The following is a 17,087-nucleotide window of genomic DNA, read 5'->3' as shown; positions in this document are numbered from 1 at the left end:
CTTAAATCAAATTGATTGGAAGCGTTGAACTGATATTAACAATAAGTCTTCAATGAGTTTAGTTGGAGTTTATTTGGGATGCAAATACTACATTTATGTTGAAATATGCAAATGTTAGAGGATGTGCTGTTGAAGAGTCTTTCATCTTAGGAACTTATGAAGATGATTGACAGCCATGATGCTTGACATCACTCATAATCACAGCAGTTCATTCTTGTACAGTCACACTTACTTGCTTCTAGTTCATTCTTGTACAGTCACACTTACTTGCTTCTAGTTCATTCTTGTACAGTCACACTTACTTGCTTCTAGTTCATTCTTGTACAGTCACACTTACTTGCTTCTTGTTCATTCTTGTACAGTCACACTTACTTGCTTCTAGTTCATTCTTGTACAGTCACACTTACTTGCTTCTAGTTCATTCTTGTACAGTCACACTTACTTGCTTCTAGTTCATTCTTGTACAGTCACACTTACTTGCTTCTAGTTCATTCTTGTACAGTCACACTTACTTGCTTCTAGTTCATTCTTGTACAGTCACACTTACTTGCTTCTAGTTCATTCTTGTACAGTCACACTTACTTGCTTCTAGTTCATTCTTGTACAGTCACACTTACTTGCTTCTAGTTCATTCTTGTACAGTCACACTTACTTGCTTCTAATTCATTCTTGTACAGTCACACTTACTTGCTTCTAGTTCATTCTTGTACAGTCACACTTACTTGCTTCTAGTTCATTCTTGTACAGTCACACTTACTTGCTTCTAGTTCATTCTTGTACAGTCACACTTACTTGCTTCTAGTTCATTCTTGTACAGTCACACTTACTTGCTTCTAGTTCATTCTTGTACAGTCACACTTACTTGCTTCTTGTTCATTCTTGTACAGTCACACTTACTTGCTTCTAGTTCATTCTTGTACAGTCACACTTACTTGCTTCTAGTTCATTCTTGTACAGTCACACTTACTTGCTTCTAGTTCATTCTTGTACAGTCACACTTACTTGCTTCTTGTTCATTCTTGTAGTCACACTTACTTGCTTCTAGTTCATTCTTGTACAGTCACACTTACTTGCTTCTAGTTCATTCTTGTACAGTCACACTTACTTGCTTCCGGAATGGAATCATTTCATAGTTTTGAGCATAAAACTTGTGCACAACCTTCTAAATGTGTTTGTCAACATAAGGAAAAAACAGTATGTATTTTGTAAATACTGATGTATGTACAGTATTTATACTGTAAATACTGATGTATGTACAGTATTTATACTGTAAATACTGATGTATGTACAGTATATATACTGTAAATACTGATGTAGGTACAGTATTTATACTGTAAATACTGATGTATGTACAGTATCTATACTGTAAATACTGATGTATGTACAGTATTTATACTGTACTGATGTATGTACAGTATTTATACTGTAAATACTGATGTATGTACAGTATTTATACTGTACTGATGTATGTACAGTATGTATACTGTAAATACTGATGTATGTACAGTATTTATACTGTAAATACTGATGTATGTACAGTATCTATACTGTAAATACTGATGTATGTACAGTATTTATACTGTACTGATGTATGTACAGTATTTATACTGTAAATACTGATGTATGTACAGTATTTATACTGTAAATACTGATGTATGTACAGTATTTATACTGTAAATACTGATGTATGTACAGTATATATACTGTAAATACTGATGTAGGTACAGTATTTATACTGTAAATACTGATGTATGTACAGTATCTATACTGTAAATACTGATGTATGTACAGTATTTATACTGTACTGATGTATGTACAGTATTTATACTGTAAATACTGATGTATGTACAGTATTTATACTGTACTGATGTATGTACAGTATGTATACTGTAAATACTGATGTATGTACAGTATTTATACTGTAAATACTGATGTATGTACAGTATCTATACTGTAAATACTGATGTATGTACAGTATTTATACTGTACTGATGTATGTACAGTATTTATACTGTAAATACTGATGTATGTACAGTATTTATACTGTAAATACTGATGTATGTACAGTATTTATACTGTAAATACTGATGTATGTACAGTATCTATACTGTAAATACCGATGTACAGTATTTATACTGTAAATACTGATGTATGTACAGTATTTATACTGTAAATACTGATGTATGTACAGTATTTATACTGTAAATACTGATGTATGTACAGTGTTTATACTGTAAATACTGATGTATGTACAGTATTTATACTGTACTGATGTATGTACAGTATTTATACTGTAAATACTGATGTATGTACAGTATTTATACTGTAAATACTGATGTATGTACAGTATCTATACTGTAAATACTGATGTATGTACAGTATTTATACTGTAAATACTGATGTATGTACAGTATTTATACTGTAAATACTGATGTATGTACAGTATCTATACTGTAAATACTGATGTATGTACAGTATTTATACTGTAAATACTTATGTATGTACAGTATTTATACTGTAAATACTGATGTATGTACAGTATCTATACTGTAAATACTGATGTATGTACAGTATTTATACTGTACTGATGTATGTACAGTATTTATAGTGTAAATACTGATGTACAAGGTGTGTGTCTAATTGTGACCGTGACAGAAAATCCCAAATAAAATCCATGTTGTGCAGCTGTTTCAAAATAAAAGTAGATGGTTATTAAAAGTGGTGTTGTCACTGCATGCTGCAGCTGTTTCAAAAATAAAAGTAGGTGGTGTTGTCACTGCAGGCTGCAGCTGTTTCAAAATAAAAGTAGGTGGTGTTGTCACTGCATGCTGCAGCTGTTTCAAAATAAAAGTAGGTGGTGGTGTCACTGCATGCTGCAGCTGTTTCAAAATAAAAGTAGGCGGTGTTGTCACTGCATGCTGCAGCTGTTTCAAAATAAAAGTAGGTGGTGTTGTCACTGCATGCTGCAGCTGTTTCAAAATAAAAGTAGGTGGTGTTGTCACTGCATGCTGCAGCTGGACGCGGGCAGGAAGTCGTGCACGTAGGTCATCACAGCTTTGGTCAAATAGGTCATGGTTCCGTAGCGACCACTGGGGGCGCTGTCGTAGAAAAGGTTGCAGATTCCTGTTGCTGCGTCCTTCTCCAGGAAGTCTTCACACACGCTCAGAGACTTCTGCTCGCGTGGAGAGAAGAAGTCAGGGAGGGTTTTGTCACACGCTGGTATAATAATGGCCACCAGGGAACATTAAGAGGGGGTTTAGAAACGTTTGCTGGTTGCTAAGGAAGAGGTGGTTTATAAACGCTACCTGGTCGTTAAGAAAGAGGTGGTTTATAAACGCTACCTGGTCGCTAGGAAGAGGTGGTTTATAAACGCTACCTGGTCGCTAAGAAAGAGGTGGTTTATAAACGTTACCTACTTGTTAAGGAAAAGGTGGTTTATAAACGCTACCTGGTCGCTAAAGAAGAGGTGATTTTATAAACACTACCTGGCCGCTAAGGAAGAGGTGGTTAATAAACGTTACCTGGTCGCTAAGGAAGAGGTGGTTTATAAACACTACCTGCTTGCTAAGGAAGAGGTGGTTTATAAACACTACCTGGCCGCTAAGGAAGAGGTGGTTAATAAACGTTACCTGGTCGCTAAGGAAGAGGTGGTTTATAAACGCTACCAGGTCGCTAAGGAAGAGGCAGTTAATAAACGTTACCTACTTGTTAAGGAAGAGGTGATTTTATAAATGCTACCTGGCCGCTAAGGAAGAGGTGGTTAATAAACGTTACCTGGTCGCTAAGAAAGAGGTGGTTTATAAACACTACCTGGTCGCCAAGGAAGAGGTGGTTTATAAACATTACCTACTTGTTAAGGAAGAGGTGGTTAATAAACGCTACCTGGTCACTAAGGAAGAGGTGATTTATAAACATTACCTACTTGTTAAGGAAGAGGTGGTTTATAAACGCTACCTGGTCGCTAAGGAAGAGGTGGTTTATAAACGTTACCTACTTGTTAAGGAAAAGGTGGTTTATAAACGCTACCTGGTCGCTAAGGAAGAGGTGGTTTATAAACGCTACATGGTCGCTAGGGAAGAGGTGGTTTATAAATGCTACCTGGTCGCCAAGAAAGAGGTGGTTTATAAACGTTACCTACTTGTTAAGGAAAAGGTGGTTTATAAACGCTACCTGGACGCTAAAGAAGAGGTGGTTAATAAAAGTTACCTGGTCGCTAAGGAAGAGGTGGTTTATAAACAGTACCTGCTTGCTAAGGAAGATGTGGTTTATAAACGTTACCTACTTGTTAAGGAAGAGGTGGTTTATAGACGTTACCTGGTCGCTAAGGAAGAGGTGGTTTATAAACGTTACCTGGTCACTAAGGAAGAGGTGGTTTATAAACGCTTCCTGGTCGCTAGGGAAGAGGTGGTTTATAAACGCTACCTGGTCGCTAAGAAAGAGGTGGTTTATAAACGTTACCTACTTGTTAAGGAAGAGGTGGTTTATAAACGCTACCTGGTCGCTAAGAAAGAGGTGGTTTATAAACGTTTCCTACTTGTTAAGGAAAAGGTGGTTTATAAACGTTACCTGGTCGCTAAGGAAGAGGTGGTTTATAAACGTTAGTTGGTTGCTAAGGAAGAGGTGGTTAATAAACGTTACCTGGTCGCTAAGGAAGAGGTGGTTAATAAACGCTACCTGGTCGCTAAGGAAGAGGTGATTTTATAAACACTACCTGGCCGCTAAGGAAGAGGTGGTTAATAAACGTTACCTGGTTGCTAAGAAAGAGGTGGTTTATAAACGTTACCTACTTGTTAAGGAAGAGGTGGTTTATAAACGTTACCTGGTTGCTAAGGAAGAGGTGGTTTATAAACGTTACCTACTTGTTAAGGAAAAGGTGGTTTATAAACGTTACCTGGTGGCTAAGAAAGAGGTGGTTTATAAACGTTACCTACTTGTTAAGGAAAAGGTGGTTTATAAACGTTACCTGGTGGCTAAGAAAGAGGTGGTTTATAAACGTTACCTACTTGTTAAGGAAAAGGTGGTTTATAAACGCTACCTGGTCGCTAAGAAAGAGGTGGTTTATAAACGTTACCTACTTGTTAAGGAAAAGGTGGTTTATAAACGCTACCTGGTCGCTAAGGAAGAGGTGATTTTATAAACACTACCTGGCCGCTAAGGAAGAGGTGGTTTATAAACACTACCTGCTTGCTAAGGAAGATGTGGTTTATAAACGTTACCTACTTGTTAAGGAAGAGGTGGTTTATAGACGTTACCTGGTCGCTAAGGAAGAGGTGGTTTATAAACGTTACCTGGTCGCTAAGGAAGAGGTGGTTTATAAACGCTTCCTGGTCGCTAGGGAAGAGGTGGTTTATAAACGCTACCTGGTCGCTAAGAAAGAGGTGGTTTATAAACGTTACCTACTTGTTAAGGAAGAGGTGGTTTATAAACGCTACCTGGTCGCTAAGAAAGAGGTGGTTTATAAACGTTTCCTACTTGTTAAGGAAAAGGTGGTTTATAAACGTTACCTGGTCGCTAAGGAAGAGGTGGTTTATAAACGTTAGTTGGTTGCTAAGGAAGAGGTGGTTAATAAACGTTACCTGGTCGCTAAGGAAGAGGTGGTTAATAAACGCTACCTGGTCGCTAAGGAAGAGGTGATTTTATAAACACTACCTGGCCGCTAAGGAAGAGGTGGTTAATAAACGTTACCTGGTTGCTAAGAAAGAGGTGGTTTATAAACGTTACCTACTTGTTAAGGAAGAGGTGGTTTATAAACGTTACCTGGTTGCTAAGAAAGAGGTGGTTTATAAACGTTACCTACTTGTTAAGGAAGAGGTGGTTTATAAACGTTACCTGGTTGCTAAGGAAGAGGTGGTTTATAAACGTTAGTTGGTTGCTAAGGAAGAGGTGGTTAATAAACGTTACCTGGTCGCTAAGGAAGAGGTGGTTTATAAACGCTACCAGGTGATTTTATAAACACTACCTGGCCGCTAAGGAAGAGGTGATTTTATAAACACTACCTGGCCGCTAAGGAAGAGGTGGTTAATAAACGTTACCTGGTTGCTAAGAAAGAGGTGGTTTATAAACGTTACCTACTTGTTAAGGAAGAGGTGGTTTATAAACGTTACCTGGTTGCTAAGGAAGAGGTGGTTTATAAACGTTAGTTGGTTGCTAAGGAAGAGGTGGTTAATAAACGTTACCTGGTCGCTAAGGAAGAGGTGGTTTATTAACGCTACCAGGTCGCTAAGGAAGAGGCAGTTAATAAACGTTACCTACTTGTTAAGGAAGAGGTGGTTTATAAACGTTACCTGGTTGCTAAGGAAGAGGTGGTTTATAAACGTTAGTTGGTTGCTAATGAAGAGGTGGTTAATAAACGTTACCTGGTCGCTAAGGAAGAGGTGGTTTATAAACGCTACCAGGTCGCTAAGGAAGAGGCAGTTAATAAACGTTAACAGGTCGCTAAGGAAGAGGTGTTTTTTAAACGCTACCTACTCGCTAAGGAAGATATTTGTTATAAATTTTAACTGGTCGCTAAGGAAACGGTTGTTGTAAATGTTAATTGGTTGCTAAGGAAGAGGTTGTTATAAACGTTAATCGGTTGCTAAAGAAGAGGCTGTTTGTAAATGTTAACCCATCGCTAAGGAAGAGGTTGTTGCCTGGTCGCTAAGGAGGAGGTTGTTGCCTGGTCGCTAAGGAAGAGGTTGTTGCCTGGTTGCTAAGGAAGAGGTTGTTGCCCGGTCGCTAAGGAAGAGGTTGTTACCTGGTCGCTAAGGAAGAGGTTGTTACCTGGTCGCTAAGGAAGAGGTTGTTACCTGGTGGTTAAGGAAGAGGTTGTTACCTGGTCGCTAAGGAAGAGGTGATTTTATAAACGTTACCTGGTCGCTAAGGAAGAGGTGGTTTATAAACGCTACCAGGTCGCTAAGGAAGAGGCAGTTAATAAACGTTAACAGGTCGCTAAGGAAGAGGTGTTTTTTAAACGCTACCTACTCGCTAAGGAAGATATTTGTTATAAATTTTAACTGGTCGCTAAGGAAACGGTTGTTGTAAATGTTAATTGGTTGCTAAGGAAGAGGTTGTTATAAACGTTAATCGGTTGCTAAAGAAGAGGCTGTTTGTAAATGTTAACCCATCGCTAAGGAAGAGGTTGTTGCCTGGTCGCTAAGGAGGAGGTTGTTGCCTGGTCGCTAAGGAAGAGGTTGTTGCCTGGTTGCTAAGGAAGAGGTTGTTGCCCGGTCGCTAAGGAAGAGGTTGTTACCTGGTCGCTAAGGAAGAGGTTGTTACCTGGTCGCTAAGGAAGAGGTTGTTACCTGGTGGTTAAGGAAGAGGTTGTTACCTGGTCGCTAAGGAAGAGGTGATTTTATAAACGTTACCTGGTCGCTAAGGAAGAGGTGGTTTATAAACGTTACCTACTTGTTAAGGAAGAGGTGGTTTATAAACACTACCTGGCCGCTAAGGAAGAGGTGGTTAATAAACGTTACCTGGTCGCTAAGGAAGAGGTGGTTTATAAACGCTACCAGGTCGCTAAGGAAGAGGCAGTTAATAAACGTTACCTACTTGTTAAGGAAGAGGTGGTTTATAAACGTTACCTGGTTGCTAAGGAAGAGGTGGTTTATAAACGTTAGTTGGTTGCTAAGGAAGAGGTGGTTAATAAACGTTACCTGGTCGCTAAGGAAGAGGTGGTTTATAAACGCTACCAGGTCGCTAAGGAAGAGGCAGTTAATAAACGTTAACAGGTCGCTAAGGAAGAGGTGTCTTTTAAACGCTACCTACTCGCTAAGGAAGGTATTTGTTATAAATTTTAACTGGTCGCTAAGGAAACGGTTGTTGTAAATGTTAATTGGTTGCTAAGGAAGAGGTTGTTATAAACGTTAATCGGTTGCTAAAGAAGAGGCTGTTTGTAAATGTTAACCCATCGCTAAGGAAGAGGTTGTTGCCTGGTCGCTAAGGAGGAGGTTGTTGCCTGGTCGCTAAGGAAGAGGTTGTTATAAACGTTAATCGGTTGCTAAAGAAGAGGCTGTTTGTAAATGTTAAACCCATCGCTAAGGAAGAGGTTGTTGCCCTGTCGCTAAGGAAGAGGTTGTTGCCCGGTCGCTAAGGAAGAGGTTGTTGCCTGGTCGCTAAGGAAGAGGTTGTTACCCGGTCGCTAAGGAAGAGGTTGTTACTTGGTCGCTAAGGAAGAGGTTGTTACCTGGTCCCTAAGGAAGAGGTTGTTACCTGGTGGCTAAGGAAGAGGTTGTTACCTGGACGCTAAGGAAGAGGTTGTTACCTGGTCGCTAAGGAAGAGGTTGTTACCCGGTGGCTAAGGAAGAGGTTGTTACCTGGTCGCTAAGGAAGAGGTTGTTAACTGGTCGCTAAGGAAGAGGTTGTTAACTGGTCGCTAAGGAAAAGGTTGTTAACTGGTCGCTAAGGAAGAGGTTGTTACCCAGTGGCTAAGGAAGAGGTTGTTACCTGGTGGCTAAGGAAGAGGTTGTTACCCGGTGGCTAAGGAAGAGGTTGTTACCTGGTGGCTAAGGAAGAGGTTGTTAACTGGTGGCTAAGGAAGAGGTTGTTACCTGGTCGCTAAGGAAGAGGTTGTTAACTGGTCGCTAAGGAAGAGGTTGTTAACTGGTCGCTAAGGAAAAGGTTGTTAACTGGTCGCTAAGGAAGAGGTTGTTACCCAGTGGCTAAGGAAGAGGTTGTTACCTGGTGGCTAAGGAAGAGGTTGTTAACTGGTCGCTAAGGAAAAGGTTGTTACTTGGTCGCTAAGGAAGAGGTTGTTACCTGGTGGCTAAGGAAGAGGTTGTTACCTGGTGGCTAAGGAAGAGGTTGTTGCCTGGTGGCTAAGGAAGAGGTTGTTACCTGGTCGCTAAGGAAGAGGTTGTTGGCCATGTGCATGATGCGGTCCACATGGATGATGTTCCCCAGGTTGTGGAGGTGCAGGTCAGCCATCAGTCCCAGAATGGTGAGAGTCTCCACCAGCAGTTGTCTGTACTCCGGCTGAGGGACGTGGTTGAGGACACTTTCCACCTGCACTGCAAACTTCATCTCTCTGGCCGTCATCTGCACCGTAGAAGAAGAAGATGGATGAGTGGATGAAGAAGAAGAAGATGGATGAAGAAGGCAGGTAGGTGCACTGCACCTCTCTGGTGGCAGAAGAAGGTAAGACGTATCCGTCGATGGAGAGTCCGTGACACTTGAGCAGGACACTCCACACCTTCTGGTAGAATCCTGCAGGAACTCTGTTGATGGCTCCATCCAGCCTGCGTCTCCTCAGCCACTGACCTTGTCTGTCCTCCCACTGCAGCTGACCGTCTCCTGGACCACACCCCACTGGAGACAACATACCACTGGGGGTGGACGGGCTGCTGCACCGCTGTGGAGCATCACTTTCACTTTCACTTTCACTTTCACTGCTGGGACTCCATCTTCTCATTTTTTACAATCAGTCACATTATTAGGTACACATGCTGATCATTTCATTCATTTGTACTTTCCCATACCTTTATTACCTTTTATGTACTTTGACATACCTTGTTACCTTTTAACTTTTATCTACTTTGACATACCTTATTACCATTTAACTTTTATGTACTTTGACATACCTTACTACCTTTTAACTTTCATGTACTTTGACATACCTTATTACCTTTTATGTACTTTGACATACCTTGTTACCTTTTAACTTTTATGTACTTTCACATACCTTGTTACCTTTTAACTTTTATGTACTTTCACTTACCTTTATTACCTTTTATGTACTTTGACATACCTTGTTACCTTTTAACTTTTATGTACTTTGACATACCTTTTTACCTTTTATGTACTTTGACTTACCTTTTAACTTTTATGTACTTTGACATTCCTTATTAACTTTTTTGTACTTTGACATACCTTATTACCATTTAACTTTTATGTACTTTTAAATACCTTATTACCTTTTATGTACTTTGACATACCTTGTTACCTTTTAACTTTTATGTACTTTGACATATCTTATTACCTTATATGTACTTTGACTTACCTTTTAACTTTTATGTACTTTGACATACCTTATTACCTTTTATGTACTTTGACTTACCTTTTAACTTTTATGTACTTTGACATACCTTGTTACCTTTTAACTTTTATTTGTTACCTTTTAACTTTTATGTACTTTGACATACCTTGTTACCTTTTAACTTGTATGTACTTTCACTTACCTTTATTACCTTTTATGTACTTTGACATACCTGGTTACCTTTTAACTTTTATGTACTTTGACATACCTTTTAACTTTTATGTACTTTGACATACCTTATTACCATTTAACTTTTATGTACTTTGAAATACCTTATTACCTTTTATGTACTTTGACATACCTTGTTACCTTTTAACTTTTATGTACTTTGACATACCTTATTACCTTTTATGTACTTTGACTTACCTTTTAACTTTTATGTACTTTGACATACCTTATTACTTTTTATGTATTTGACTTACCTTTTAACTTTTATGTACTTTGACACACCTTGTTACCTTTTAACTTTTATTTGTTACCTTTTAACTTTTATGTACTTTGACATACCTTGTTGCCTTTTAACTTTTATGTACTTTGACATACCTTGTTACCTTTTAACTTTTATGTACTTTGACATAGCTTTTTACCTTTTAACTTTTATGTACTTTCACATACCTTTATTACCTTTTATGTACTTTGACATACCTTATTACCTTTTAACTTTTATGTACTTTGACATACCTTGTTACCTTTTAACTTTTATGTACTTTGACATACCTTATTACCTTTTATGCACTTTGACATACCTTGTTACCTTTTAACTTGTATGTACTTTGACATACCTTATTACCTTTTAACTTGTATGTACTTTGACATACCTTATTACCTTTTATGTACTTTGACATACCTTATTACCTTTTAACTTTTATGTACTTTGACATACCTTATTACCATTTAACTTTTATGTACTTTGACATACCTTATTACCTTTTAACTTTTGTGTACTTTGACATACCTTGTTACTTTTAAACTTTTATGTACTTTGACATACCTTATTACCTTTTATGCACTTTGACATACCTTGTTACCTTTTAACTTGTATGTACTTTGACATACCTTATTACCTTTTAACTTGTATGTACTTTGACATACCTTATTACCTTTTATGTACTTTGACATACCTTATTACCTTTTAACTTTTATGTACTTTGACATACCTTATTACCATTTAACTTTTATGTACTTTGACATATCTTATTACCTTTTAACTTTTGTGTACTTTGACATACCTTGTTACTTTTTAACTTTTATGTACTTTGACATACCTTATTACCTTTTATGCACTTTGACATACCTTGTTACCTTTTAACTTGTATGTACTTTGACATACCTTATTACCTTTTAACTTGTATGTACTTTGACATACCTTATTACCTTTTATGTACTTTGACATACCTTATTACCTTTTAACTTTTATGTACTTTGACATACCTTATTACCATTTAACTTTTATGTACTTTGACATACCTTATTACCTTTTAACTTTTGTGTACTTTGACATACCTTGTTACTTTTTAACTTTTATGTACTTTGACATACCTTATTACCTTTTATGCACTTTGACATACCTTGTTACCTTTTAACTTGTATGTACTTTGACATACCTTACCTTTTAACTTGTATGTACTTTGACATACCTTATTACCTTTTATGTACTTTGACATACCTTATTACCTTTTAACTTTAATGTACTTTGACATACCTTATTACCATTTAACTTTTATGTACTTTGACATACCTTATTACCTTTTAACTTTTGTGTACTTTGACATACCTTATTACCATTTAACGTTTATGTACTTTGACATACCTTATTACTTTTTAACTTTTATGTACTTTGACATACCTTATTACCATTTAACTTTTATGTACTTTGACATACCTTATTACCATTTAACGTTTATGTACTTTGACATACCTTATTACTTTTTAACTTGTATGTACTTTGACATACCTTATTACCATTTAACTTTTATGTACTTTGACATACCTTATTACTTTTTAACTTTTATGTACTTTGACATACCTTGTTACCTTTTAACTTTTATGTACTTTGACATACCTTATTACCTTTTATGTACTTTGACATACCTTGTTACCTTTTAACTTTTATGTACTTTGACATACGTTGTTACTTTTTAACTTTTATGTACTTTGACATACCTTATTACCATTGAACTTTTATGTACTTTGACATACCTTATTACCTTTTAACTTTTATGTACTTTGACATACCTTATTACCTTTTATGTACTTTGACATACCTTATTACCTTTTAACTTTTATGTACTTTGACATACCTTATTACCATTTAACTTTTATGTACTTTGACATACCTTATTACCTTTTAACTTTTGTGTACTTTGACATACCTTATTACCATTTAACGTTTATGTACTTTGACATACCTTATTACTTTTTAACTTTTATGTACTTTGACATACCTTATTACCATTTAACTTTTATGTACTTTGACATACCTTATTACCATTTAACGTTTATGTACTTTGACATACCTTATTACTTTTTAACTTGTATGTACTTTGACATACCTTATTACCATTTAACTTTTATGTACTTTGACATACCTTATTACTTTTTAACTTTTATGTACTTTGACATACCTTGTTACCTTTTAACTTTTATGTACTTTGACATACCTTATTACCTTTTATGTACTTTGACATACCTTGTTACCTTTTAACTTTTATGTACTTTGACATACGTTGTTACTTTTTAACTTTTATGTACTTTGACATACCTTATTACCATTGAACTTTTATGTACTTTGACATACCTTATTACATTTAACGTTTATGTACTTTGACATACCTTATTACTTTTTAACTTTTATGTACTTTGACATACCTTATTACCTTTTATGTACTTTGACATACCTTATTAACTTTTATGTACTTTGACATACCTTATTACCATTTAACTTTTATGTACTTTGACATACCTTATGAATATTTCACATGTTGCCAATGCGGCCTAACAACACTGCATTATAAATATGGGTCAATACGTCTAATTTGATTATAAAATGATACACATCTGTACCTAATGTTGTGACTGTTCAGTTTCATTACTTCACATCCTATCAGATGATGCAACAACATTCATGCTGCAACAACATTCATGCTGCAACAACTAATACACCGCAAAGGTGTTTGCATGCTAATGTTAGCATTCTGCATGTTCTGGGTGAACCTTGCCGGTGTGTGCATGAATAATGTTAGCAGGTGTGTGCATGAAGAATGTTAGCAGGTGTGTGCATGAATAATGTTAGCAGGTGTGTGCATGAAGAATGTTGTGCGAGCAGATGAGATGTTACCGTGGAGCGAGGCGAGGTGACATTGCTGCACGTGGACACACCACCACTGAGGATCTGAGTATGAGAACATGACATCATCATGCACAGCTGACAACAACAATGCAGAAAGCAGACATGATCATGGAGGTGAAGACGTTGTTGCATGTTAGCCACTTCACTTAAATGTTGTTGCATGTTAGTCACTTCACTTAAACAATCATGGAGGTGAAGACGTTGTTGCATGTTAGCCACTTCACTTAAATGTTGTTGCATGTTAGTCACTTCACTTAAATGTTGTTGCATGTTAGTCAGTTCACTTAAATGTTGTTGCATGTTAGCCACTTCACTTAAATGTTGTTGCATGTTAGTCACTTCACTTAAATGTTGTTGCATGTTAGTCAGTTCACTTAAATGTTGTTGCATGTTAGCCACTTCACTTAAATGTTGTTGCATGTTAGTCACTTCACTTAAACAATCATGGAGGTGAAGACGTTGTTGCATGTTAGCCACTTCACTTAAATGTTGTTGCATGTTAGTCACTTCACTTAAACAATCATGGAGGTGAAGACGTTGTTGCATGTTAGCCACTTCACTTAAATGTTGTTGCATGTTAGCCACTTCACTTAAATGTTGTTGCATGTTAGTCACTTCACTTAAACAATCATGGAGGTGAAGACGTTGTTGCATGTTAGCCACTTCACTTAAATGTTGTTGCATGTTAGTCACTTCACTTAAACAATCATGGAGGTGAAGACGTTGTTGCATGTTAGCCACTTCACTTAAATGTTGTTGCATGTTAGTCACTTCACTTAAACAATCATGGAGGTGAAGACGTTGTTGCATGTTAGCCACTTCACTTAAATGTTGTTGCATGTTAGTCACTTCACTTAAATGTTGTTGCATGTTAGTCACTTCACTTAAACAATCATGGAGGTGAAGACGTTGTTGCATGTTAGTCAGTTCACTTAAATGTTGTTGAATGTTAGTCACTTCACTTAAACAATCATGGAGGTGAAGACATTGTTGCATGTTAGCCACTTCACTTAAATGTTGTTGCATGTTAGTCACTTCACTTAAATGTTGTTGCATGTTAGTCACTTCACTTAAACAATCATGGAGGTGAAGACGTTGTTGCATGTTAGCCACTTCACTTAAATGTTGTTGCATGTTAGTCACTTCACTTAAATGTTGTTGCATGTTAGTCACTTCACTTAAACAATCATGGAGGTGAAGACGTTGTTGCATGTTAGCCACTTCACTTAAATGTTGTTGCATGTTAGTCACTTCACTTAAACAATCATGGAGGTGAAGACGTTGTTGCATGTTAGCCACTTCACTTAAATGTTGTTGCATGTTAGTCACTTCACTTAAACAATCATGGAGGTGAAGACGTTGTTGCATGTTAGCCACTTCACTTAAATGTTGTTGCATGTTAGCCACTTCACTTAAATGTTGTTGCATGTTAGTCACTTCACTTAAACAATCATGGAGGTGAAGACGTTGTTGCATGTTAGCCACTTCACTTGAATGTTGTTGCATGTTAGCCACTTCACTTAAATGTTGTTGCATGTTAGCCACTTCACTTAAATGTTGTTGCATGTTAGTCACTTCACTTAAACAATCATGGAGGTGAAGATGTTGCATGTTAGCCACTTCACTTAAATGTTGTTGCATGTTAGCCACTTCACTTAAATGTTGTTGCATGTTAGCCACTTCACTTAAATGTTGTTGCATGTTAGTCACTTCACTTAAACAATCATGGAGGTGAAGACGTTGTTGCATGTTAGCCACTTCACTTAAATGTTGTTGCATGTTAGTCACTTCACTTAAATGTTGTTGCATGTTAGTCAGTTCACTTAAATGTTGTTGCATGTTAGTCAGTTCACTTAAATGTTGTTGCATGTTAGTCACTTCACTTAAATGTTGTTGCATGTTAGTCACTTCACTTAAATGTTGTTGCATGTTAGCCACTTCACTTAAATGTTGTTGCATGTTAGTCACTTCACTTAAACAATCATGGAGGTGAAGACGTTGTTGCATGTTAGCCACTTCACTTAAATGTTGTTGCATGTTAGTCACTTCACTTAAATGTTGTTGCATGTTAGTCACTTCACTTAAATGTTGTTGCATGTTAGCCACTTCACTTAAATGTTGTTGCATGTTAGTCACTTCACTTAAACAATCATGGAGGTGAAGACGTTGTTGCATGTTAGCCACTTCACTTAAATGTTGTTGCATGTTAGCCAGTTCACTTAAATGTTGTTGCATGTTAGCCAGTTCACTTAAATGTTGTTGCATGTTAGCCAGTTCACTTAAATGTTGTTGCATGTTAGTCACTTTACTTAAACAATCATGGAGGTGAAGACGTTGTTGCATGTTAGCCACTTCACTTAAATGTTGTTGCATGTTAGTCACTTCACTTAAACAATCATGGAGGTGAAGACGTTGTTGCATGTTAGCCACTTCACTTAAATGTTGTTGCATGTTAGTCACTTCACTTAAACAATCATGGAGGTGAAGACGTTGTTGCATGTTAGCCACTTCACTTAAATGTTGTTGCATGTTAGTCACTTCACTTAAACAATCATGGAGGTGAAGACGTTGTTGCATGTTAGCCACTTCACTTAAATGTTGTTGCATGTTAGTCACTTCACTTAAACAATCATGGAGGTGAAGACGTTGTTGCATGTTAGCCACTTCACTTAAATGTTGTTGCATGTTAGTCACTTCACTTAAATGTTGTTGCATGTTAGTCACTTCACTTAAATGTTGTTGCATGTTAGCCACTTCACTTAAATGTTGTTGCATGTTAGTCACTTCACTTAAACAATCATGGAGGTGAAGACGTTGTTGCATGTTAGCCACTTCACTTAAATGTTGTTGCATGTTAGTCACTTCACTTAAATGTTGTTGCATGTTAGTCACTTCACTTAAATGTTGTTGCATGTTAGCCACTTCACTTAAATGTTGTTGCATGTTAGTCACTTCACTTAAACAATCATAGAGGTGAAGACGTTGTTGCATGTTAGCCACTTCACTTAAATGTTGTTGCATGTTAGTCACTTCACTTAAACAATCATGGAGGTGAAGACGTTGTTGCATGTTAGCCACTTCACTTAAATGTTGTTGCATGTTAGTCACTTCACTTAAATGTTGTTGCATGTTAGTCACTTCACTTAAATGTTGTTGCATGTTAGTCACTTCACTTAAACAATCATGGAGGTGAAGACGTTGTTGCATGTTAGCCACTTCACTTAAATGTTGTTGCATGTTAGTCACTTCACTTAAACAATCATGGAGGTGAAGACGTTGTTGCATGTTAGCCATTTCACTTAAATGTTGTTGCATGTTAGCCACTTCACTTAAATGTTGTTGCATGTTAGCCACTTCACTTAAATGTTGTTGCATGTTAGTCACTTCACTTAAACAATCATGGAGGTGAAGACGTTGTTGCATGTTAGCCACTTCACTTAAATGTTGTTGCATGTTAGTCAGTTCACTTAAATGTTGTTGCATGTTAGTCACTTCACTTAAATGTTGTTGCATGTTAGTCAGTTCACTTAAATGTTGTTGCATGTTAGTCACTTCACTTAAATGTTGTTGCATGTTAGCCAGTTCACTTAAATGTTGTTGCATGTTAGTCACTTCACTTAAACAATCATGGAGGTGAAGACGTTGTTGCATGTTAGCCACTTCACTTAAATGTTGTTGCATGTTAGTCACTTCACTTAAACAATCATGGCGGTGAAGACGTTGTTG

General features: G+C 36.9%; 1 protein-coding gene across 2 annotated transcripts in view; it reads right to left on the bottom strand.

The window, feature by feature from the left end:
• Nucleotides 1-2,622: 2,622 nt before the first annotated feature.
• phka2 (phosphorylase kinase, alpha 2 (liver)) overlaps nt 2,623-17,087 on the bottom strand; it is a 65,903-nt gene continuing 51,438 nt past the window's right edge. Inside the window, exons 28-31 of one of the 2 annotated variants that reach the window (XM_061974641.2) lie at nt 13,350-13,403; nt 9,095-9,328; nt 8,815-9,015; nt 2,623-3,172 (exon numbers count right to left, since the gene is read on the bottom strand). In XM_061974641.2, coding sequence (XP_061830625.2) covers nt 2,999-3,172; nt 8,815-9,015; nt 9,095-9,328; nt 13,350-13,403 — 663 coding nt within the window. In that variant the 3' untranslated portion in view covers nt 2,623-2,998. The remainder of the gene's footprint in view (nt 3,173-8,814; nt 9,016-9,094; nt 9,329-13,349; nt 13,404-17,087) is intronic. The other variant, XM_061974642.2, reaches the window with a different exon arrangement.

This window comes from Nerophis lumbriciformis, linkage group LG15 (assembly GCF_033978685.3).
Source record: "Nerophis lumbriciformis linkage group LG15, RoL_Nlum_v2.1, whole genome shotgun sequence".
Taxonomy (NCBI): domain Eukaryota; kingdom Metazoa; phylum Chordata; class Actinopteri; order Syngnathiformes; family Syngnathidae; genus Nerophis; species Nerophis lumbriciformis.
The sequence above is the reverse complement of the archived record's forward strand: the minus strand, read 5'-3'. Positions and strand labels throughout refer to the sequence as shown.